The sequence below is a fragment of the Filicampus tigris genome, chromosome 5 (assembly GCF_054856515.1).
Source record: "Filicampus tigris isolate MCC_2025a chromosome 5, RoL_Ftig_1.0, whole genome shotgun sequence".
Lineage (NCBI taxonomy): Eukaryota > Metazoa > Chordata > Actinopteri > Syngnathiformes > Syngnathidae > Filicampus > Filicampus tigris.
Genome location: NC_141221.1, coordinates 3,533,180 through 3,542,086, shown reverse-complemented (window position 1 = coordinate 3,542,086; position 8,907 = coordinate 3,533,180). Strand labels below are relative to the sequence as shown.

At 43.9% G+C, this 8,907-nt stretch overlaps 1 protein-coding gene across 1 annotated transcript; it reads right to left on the bottom strand.

Moving 5' to 3' along the window:
* Positions 1-175: 175 nt before the first annotated feature.
* Positions 176-8,275, bottom strand: foxn4 (forkhead box N4). The gene is made up of 10 exons (XM_086030773.1): positions 7,567-8,275; positions 6,981-7,079; positions 4,537-4,703; positions 4,119-4,231; positions 3,915-4,025; positions 3,079-3,206; positions 2,899-2,995; positions 2,608-2,815; positions 2,131-2,520; positions 176-469 (listed from the first exon to the last, which is right to left on the bottom strand). Exons 2-10 carry the CDS (start codon positions 7,058-7,060, stop codon positions 222-224), a joined length of 1,542 nt encoding a protein of 513 aa, XP_085886899.1. The 5' UTR covers positions 7,061-7,079; positions 7,567-8,275; the 3' UTR covers positions 176-221.
* Between the last annotated feature and the right edge of the window lie 632 nt (positions 8,276-8,907).

Below are 8,907 nucleotides of genomic sequence, written 5' to 3'. Positions count from 1 at the left end.
CTTTCCGCTGCTTTGTTTTTTTTTTTTTTTTTTTTTTTTTTGTATTTCTTCGTGGACAATTTTCTTGTGGACTTCACATGAACTGTTTTGATAGTTCCCAGCTGATTTTTTTTTTTTTTTTTTTTTTTTTTTTTTTTTTTTTTTTACACAAAAGAATGTCTCCAGTTGGCATCCCGTCAGATATCCTTAAAAAGTCACCTCGGTTGAAGAGGATTGTTGCTCTAAAGAAGGACGATGGGTTTGCTGCTGGCCGGTGAGCCCATGTACTGGGAGGAGAGGGTATCCTGTGACGTGTACGAAGTGTACAAGCCCGTCACTTGAACGTCTGACAGCGGCAGGTTCGCTCCGCTGGAGGCAGGAGGGAGGCTGCTCCCCAAATCACAGTCTGATAGTCGCAGCGGGGAGTTACTGAAGGTGCCCAATGCATCCAGGTTAAAGCTGTCGTCCTTCATTTCCTCCCACAGGTTACCTGAGGTCAGAAGCATTGATTACGTTTAAGGCTTTACACTGTATGTAGGCATACAAACATGGTTATTATTGTTGCATCTCAATCAAGCCATCGTTTCTCAATATTTACACTTAAAATGTGGGATACTTGTGATGTTATTTAACATTTAAAAACAATTAATAGTCTGACTGAAATGATCTCGATTTTTGTAACTTATTGCAAGGTCATTAAAAATCTTTTTTTTTTTTTTTTTTCAATATGTTCTATGCAAGCCCACTAGTTGAAACAAGGCATTCTGGTAAATATTGCGTTTGTGAAATAAGAGTTAATCCATTGTTTTTAGCCATCTCTGGGGGCGGCCATTTTGTCACTTCTGTCGATTAAAATGACATCACAATTGCTCAGGTAACGACCAATCACGGCTGACCTGTTTTCTGAAGCGATTGATTGTTATCTGAGCCCTGAGCAGTTGTGATGTCATTTTCAGTCGACAGAAGTGACAAAATGGCCGCCCGCAGAGATGGCTAAAGACAAATGCGTTTTGCTGCGTAACTCATAATACACAAGCGCAATATTCATCAGAATGCCGTTTTTCAGCTAGTGGGCCTGCTGGGAACATATTCTTGAAAAAAATGTGTTTCTGCTTTAAGACATTTTGAACATCAACACCCAAATAATTCATGACTGACCTGTGCACAGTGCTGACATTTTTTCTTTCACAGTTCTATATTCAAATTCTACAGCTGCCCTTATTAAGCACAATGGTTTTCTGTGATCTGTGTTTTTAGAAAAAGTGTAAAGTGAACCTCCGTTTATTGAGAGGGGTACCGGTATGTTTGAGACCCGGGTGAAAATCTGCCTATATGTCTATAGAGAGGTACCATATAATTCTGAAAAAATAGTTTGACCCCTTTAAACATTTGAAAAAACATTTAAACTTAAAACGCATCTAAATGTAAAAAAATTACTTTGTGCTTGTATTCGAACATAAAAAAACAAAATTGCAAGCATAAAACGTATAGAAATACAAAGACGCTACAATACATACAAATAGTGTCTTGAAATTCTGATTTTAGACTGAGCTCACTTTCATTCTCGAACATAGCCAGAGTCTGCCTATTCCCCTCTATTCTCTCTCAGGCCGACACTAAAGCATGCTTTAATCACCTGCTGGATTGATAATTGACCTGTTTTCTGGACTTCGCAAATAGAGTACCGCGTTTCCCGGACTATAAATCGCTCCGGAGTACAAGTCGCGCCAGCCACAAAATGCATAATAAAGAACTGCCACTGGAGTATAAGTCGCATTTTCGGAGGAAATGTATTTGATCAAATCCAACACCGAGAACAGACATGTCATTTGAAATTTAAATGACGGACAATTTGAAATAAAAATAGAATAGAGGCAACAACAGGCTGAACAGTATTCTTACGTTAGTTTACACAACTTGTTCAACCCTATCTGTGGAGCAGCCTGCCAGAATACGTCAGGGCTGCGGTGAACATTCGAGTTTTGTAAGAGTAGGCCGCCATTTCAATTCAGCTCTAATGTTGAATTATTACTTATTTGAACTTTCATTTCCTTTTCCTTTTATTGTTGTCTCTATGCTCTCATTTATCTTTTGAATCATTTTAGCATTCAAAGGCAACATAGCAAGGAAGGCCATAATGGCCACGTTTACCTTGAAGGGCAAAATCCATGATGCTGGGGTCCAGTGCATCCACCTCTGTGTGGCTATCAACATGAACGCTGTAAAAGTCGTCCGGGGGCTTGCCGGCCTGCTGGGTTAGCGGACTGTGGGAGAGGTCGGGCACGGCGTGCAGGGGGGGCGTTTGGGCCGGGGCCGGGGACATCGGTGCCAAGCGGGCTTGGGCCTGCAGCTGGGCTTGGATGTGATGGTGCTGGTGCATCGGTAAACACGGCAGGGACAGCGTCACTATGGGCTGGGGCCGCTGCATGTGGGCCGTCAGCGAAAGGCCGGTCGGGCAGCTCGGCAGCCGGGTCACGACTGGTTCGATTGCCTTCCGCCTGCAGTTCTCCGGGCGGTCCGTGATCAGTTTGTCCAACTCGTCTGCAAGACAGAAGACGGACGAATAGCTCAAAGGTGTATAGTCGCCAAATGCAACGGACCTTTTGACGTTGTCAGTAAGTCGCCGACCTGGGTTAGCCATGCTGCGGCGGATGGCTGGGAGATCCTTGCGTTTCCACTTCTGCATCTCTTCCTCCATCTTGTCAATTTTGGCCGGGTTCAGCGCCCACAGACAACCCTTGCGGGACGAGCTGCTCGTCTTGTTCTCCACTTTCTCAAAGCATTTATTTAAAGACAGGTTGTGTCGAACTGAATTCTTCCATCCGTCCGGGGCCGTCTGCGGGGGAACGAGTGGCGCGAGCCGTGCCTTCATTCATGATTCGTGATCAATGTGAAGGAAATGTTTTTTTTTTTTTTTACCTTGAAATAAGGAAAGTGTTCCTTCATAAAGCTATAGATCTCGCTGACCGGAAGGCTGCCCGTTTTGCTGTTCTTCAGAGCCATGGCAATCAAACAACTGAAGAGAGAAATGAGTTGCCAATGAAGCGGTGAGCATGAGAGGAAGACGCGATGCATCGCTTGCGGCGCTTGAGAGCCAACCTGTAGGAGTAGATGGGTTTTGGGAAACATTTTGGCTGCAGGTCCTGTTCTTGTGGCGCCAGGCGGGGTTGTGAAAATAGACTTTGGTTGTTGAAAGAGACATTGCTGTACAGCCCGCCTGTTGAGCACTAACGAAAAAAAGAGAATTACGGTGTTGTTATGATCGTCATCAAGACTTGTAACACCTTATTTAGGAACCATATTTGGTAACAGAAGCGGATGTCCAAAATTCACCCTGCATAACCTACTCCAGCCACTTGATTTCTCTTAGCCAATGCAAGAAAAAAAAATATGGTATGAAAATATGAAACAGAACGCAGCATTTTGATGACATACCAATATATTTCACATCAATGTAATGCCACTGACCAGCCACGTTATCGGTAGGTTCATCTGCAAACTAATAACGAGATCCATCCCGAGTGAAGGTTCGTGTGACGGCTGAAAATCGCTTCCGTCTGCACTTTTTACGTCTGCGTTTAAAAGTTCCCGTCAGTGAAATGCGAGTCCGCCAGCCACGGACTGATGGACATTTCGTCGGTACTGACGGACTGCCCACGACTGCGTTTCATAACATTTCCATATGTCGTAATTATTTTGATTACCATTGTTGTGGAACTCCACTGCATCATAATGAGAGGTGTTTCTAATTTTTTGCTTGATGTCATTTATCATCATGAGAGTCAAAATCTCAATGTGATGCAGGTTGTTCCTCCCAATCACACCCTTCCAGGTCCTTAACCACCCCCCCCCCCCAAAAAAAAATCTGTGTTTTGAGAATTTCTAAGCATTTTAATGAGTTTACGACCGAGGGTTCATTCATTTGAGTGTGTTACCTGTTGTCCGGTTTGGGTTAGCGAGTACACCTGTTGTGGCGCTGACTGGTAAACTGAGGTAGGGCACTGGTACCCTGGTGAGGGTGTTCCATTCATGGAGAACGGAGACATCTGTGAGGCCAAAAAACCGCACACAATGCAGTCATATATGGCTCGTAGAGCATGCAGTGACCTATTGTTCCGAGTGGCGCTTTCAAAACTGACCGCTCCGCTGTGGGTGTTGATGATGCTGATTCCCAGTGGGCTGTGCTGCATGTTGCTTTGCAGGTGGAGCATGGACGACTGACCTCCTGCCATGGCGATGCTGCTCAGTTGGGCTTCAAGGGGGCAAAATGTAGAACATTTGAAAATGAAAGATGCCTCGATTATTTGTACTAATTATCCATCCATCGATACAGAGCTTGGTCACGCCGTTAATATGTCTGCCTCTCAGTTATTAGGTCCCGCCCTCCTCCATCACTCATGAACTTGAGTGTTAATGATCCCCGCGACCAGGGAAGTTGAATATTCACGATGTTCCAACGCCAGAATCCATAAGACTTCTTTGGTTCTGGTGTTTGGGGATTTTTTTATTTTTTAATTTTTTATTTTTTTTATTTTTAGGTACCACTTGTCACCTCACCTGTCTGTTGCTCCAATAAGCTGCCCTGGGAGGCCCCATTGCTGTGGCCACGGCCATCCACCATCTGCTGTAGTCGGGGCACGTCCACCGAGGTGAGCCACGACAGAGACTGCAAGTCCCCAGGGAGGTCCTCCTCCCTTAGTTGGGAGGGGTCGGTGGTTAGAAGCCTTCAAAAGGGGAGACGGAGGAGTGTTGGGGGAGGGGGGAGGGGCGGGGGCAGGGGAGTTGCCAACATGGCTGTCAGATCCGGCTCAAAGAGCACAGGTGGCATTGATATGTAAACGCCAAAGAGAACAATTTTATCTTTCTAAGGCAGAAGCCTCAGCTGCTCGGTGAGGCTAAGTTCTAGTGTAAGTGTATTAACTGTGCCGTCTCGGATTTAGCATATAAGAAGATTAGCCACTGGTGTTAATTCATCAGGGACTGTTTTAATCAACAATGAGGGAGTTAAACAAATCCGATCCAGAAGAAATCATCTGCTTTGTTGTTGGCAGGTGAATCTTATTTACTATAAAGTGCTAATGCTTCAAATTTTAAAGCAAGAAACTTACTGTTGAACATTGCAAGACTTTATTCATGTATTTATCTATTTATTTGACTAATTGGGGATGTTTTTTTTGAGTAGGTCTTTAATTTAACACATCTTGAGGGCCAGTGGTTTGGAAATGTATTTTTTTCTTTCTTTTTAATTTACTATCAGCATTTTTTTCCACCTAAGTGATTTGGGTTTAAGCAGCGAACTACCGTCTTGCAGTCACGACGTCTTTTACGTGGCCAATTTGGAAGAGAGAGAATGAAAAGAGAGGAATCCTCTTCAATCCTCTTCAGTCTCCCCTATGCACACACACCAAGTGTTCAGTGGGTTTTGTAACCGGGGTCGCCATGACAACATCTACTATTCACTTTGTGGGGACAGTGAAGGAAATACCCCCCACCCCACACCCACGCATGCACAAACCACATCTCCTATTAAAAAAAAAAAAAAATCAACCGTGTCAGGTGACCGCAGCCCAGCCCTCAGCCATTGGCTGAATCATACATAAACAACACATGAGATCGTTTGAAACACGGCACAGGAGCACATGTTGCCTGCAACAGTTGGCCTTGTCTATTGAAAAATGATCACCTATTGTGTCCCAAACGACAAATCTGCCCAGTGGCACGTGGCTCTATTGTCTTGCTCAGACCCTTCCTTGATTGTTTCTGTCGTTTCTTTTCTTTGCCCCGGGTCCTTGCATTAATCTGCCGGAATGACAGGCCTCACATAAGAGGGACAAATAGGATACCATCTGCTTCCCTGTCCCTTTCCAGCCTCCGACCTCAGTAAAACCACGCCCGCATATCCACACCGTACATACACCCCCCTCGACTCGTCTTCCTACATGAGGAAAGCAACTGAGGGCCAGAGGGGGTGCAAATGCAGTTTGAGGTCAGACGTTGGTTTGTGTGTGTTTATGTGTGCGTTGCGACGTGACATCGCTGCGGACGGCACGCGTCGGCTGCACTGTTGTCATTGATTTGGACTGTTTTTGGTGCGCACGTTACTGAGGTCATTGAGTATCGTTATTTGGAAAACTCACATTTTAACCTCGCAAAGCTCTTGCGTTGTATAAAAGGTTTCCCGTATCATTACAATCATGATACATCAGCATCGTATAAATAATAACAGATTTATGAAATGCATATGGACCCCCGCACCACATACACGAGGTGGACATATTTCGCCTGTAACTTTATTTATGTAAATGTGTGCATAAAAAAAGGGTGCACTTAATAGCAGTGGAAAAATGATGTAGCTGGTCCCGCTGCACACAAAGCGTTATGACCTAAAACTAAAACCGACCAAAACGCGCATTTCAAAAAAAACTTTGCCACACAAGGCACTTTCAACCTCCCCTCTTCTTGTGCCACCAGCAAGCATAGAAATTGCTCACTGATGCATAACATGTTGAGCCGGTGTGTCCGTTTATCTTCCCAGAGGTTCAACAACACTAAATATTGAACCCCAAACCCACTCCCTCTCCCTCCCTTGCCCTCCCCTCTCGCCCTTGTCTAATTGGGAGCCACTTGTGCATGCAGGGTGACCCAGAGAGCGCCCCATCTCCCCCTGAGCCGACGGCCCAAGAGGTTCAAGCTCTCCGTGTGCCGACAGCAGGAGTGTAAACAGAGCTGATAGTTTCTGACAGATCCATTCAGACTGAAAATCATTTATTCTTCGTCTTTTTTCTTTCCTTTTTTTTTTTTTCCCCCCTTTTCACGCATCTCACTCCCCTTCCCCCATTTGTCAAAAAGAGCTATCTGTCTTACATGTAGTGGGCAGTTTGCTCCAAAACTCTTTGCTAATGTTTACACAGACATTGCATTGTAATCTCCAAAATTGAAGCTCTGTTGATAACATAGCAAAGGTTTTAAGTAGTTGAGTACAGTACAGTTGATAGTCTTACCTATAGTCTTGCGGGGACGGATGATGGCCAGCATCCTCAATTATTCCTGACATCCTGGATGTAATTCCACCTTCTATCATTTCCTGGGATGTTTGATACCTCAAGAGTGGCACAAATAAAATAAACATACATTACAACATGTCACGATGATGCTTTAAACAGATGCAATGTGCACGAGAAAAAGTGCAACATTGCCGAAAAGCAAATATTTAATACAAGAATTAAATCCGCACAGACATCATAATTGATGAAGGATGAGAAGGAAAAAAAATCAAAATAGGTATGTTGTATTATCACAAATATTAGTTGCATGTTGTTGTTGTTATTTGTAAACGGACTGTTTGATTATTCTTGAACTCATCTGGCAAACATGTTATTGAAAAAAAAAAACAAATTCTGTCTTTAATGAATAGATTTAATTTTTGGCATTAAGGGTAGCCCGGAGATTTAAATGTCTCATCATTTGCCATGACAACAAAGACAGTCACAACAAAGCCACAAGGCATTCAAATCTAATTTCGTTCATTAAACCAAACATTCAAAAAAATGGAAATGTGCCAAGGATGAGAACATTCTTGCAATTTACCTGTTTTGGATGATATTGAAGAATGTGTGTATGGTTCGTCCGGGAGACCATCTACTGTATTCCACTGTGCAGCACTTGATTCTCCCCCAAAAAAAACGTTTTTAAATTTCCCTCTCTGGAGCTGTCCGAGGCGCGCTCATGCGCAGTGGAGAGCTGAACGGCTCTCCCAGACGGCCCGGGGGCAGGAGGATCCCATGACTTTGACAGCTGCTTCCAACAGTCCCATTCACTAACTTCACTGCAATATCGGGCTGGAAAGACACTTTGCAGATTTTCTTACTGTCTTTTGCGAAGTACCATCAGTGGCCAAACACCAAGCTAGAGTAGGAAAATAAGTCCAAATTCCATTCCTGACATTTTAGTTTCTATATCCAACATTTCTTTTTTTTTTTTTTTTTTTTTTTACATAAAATCCGATGCTAACATGAACATCTATTATTTCAATATCGTCGTTCGAGCCGCACTCGTGCGCGTTTTGAAAACTCAAAATAAGCAAGGAAGCAAGGCCACATCATTTTAGAGGAAAAAAAAAAAAATACTGTATATGTAACAAAGTCTAGAAAGATCCACATTTGCTCCAATATGCTCCTGTCAGGTTATTCCATGAGAGGTCTAAGACGATGTGCGTCTCTACTTGTGGTGGCATCTGTGTATGTGATGGTTGAACTTTTTTTCTTTCTTCCTAAGGGAAGTGCTTGAGGATCATTGCTTCCCGCCGTAGTGGCCGCGTCCTATTCCTCTCAGCAGTGGGGAAAAAGACCGGGGAGGCGCGTCAAGGGAGGGCGGCTGGAGAAGAAGGAGGGGGACAGGATGGATGAGCAGGTTCACTTAAGAAAATAGTTCATTGTGGAGGTTTGCATTTAGCCTATCTTGTAAAATGAGCCGGGAAATGTGCGCAGTCACGCAAGCCTGCGCTCGGGATTTTTTTTTTTTTTTAAATAATCCTTTTATTTTGAATGTAATTTGAGAAAGATGCATACATACATCAACAAATTCGGCAACTTGGGTGTACGATTTAGTTTTTATTTGCAAACACATTTTCTTGAGAATTCAAAGGGAAGTGCTTCAATGAAAGGTGAGGCCATGGTATGCCATTTGCTGTCTTACTATCGGGGTGGTGGTGGTGGTGGGAGGGGGGGGGGGATCTCTTCAAAGTCTGCAGTGACAGGACTTGAGCATCCCCATGAGAGCCCACAGATGGCAAATCGGTGTGTCACAAAGGAACAATCAATGATTACATGCATGAACGTAACGGACAAAAAAAAATAAGACCTCACAGAGCACATCCCCAAGGTCCTAGAGCCCGCAGTGTTATAGACGCGTGCCACCAGTGTTTTTACA

Coding starts and splice junctions, on each gene's coding strand:
- foxn4 (XM_086030773.1), bottom strand. CDS start 7,060: ATGATAGAAGGTGGAATTACATCCAGGATGTCAGGAATAATTGAGGAT. Junction 3,207..3,914: donor TAACCCAAACCGGACAACAG/GTAACACACTCA, acceptor TTTTTTCGTTAG/TGCTCAACAGGCGGGCTGTA. Junction 2,521..2,607: donor CCGCAGCATGGCTAACCCAG/GTCGGCGACTTA, acceptor TCTGTCTTGCAG/ACGAGTTGGACAAACTGATC.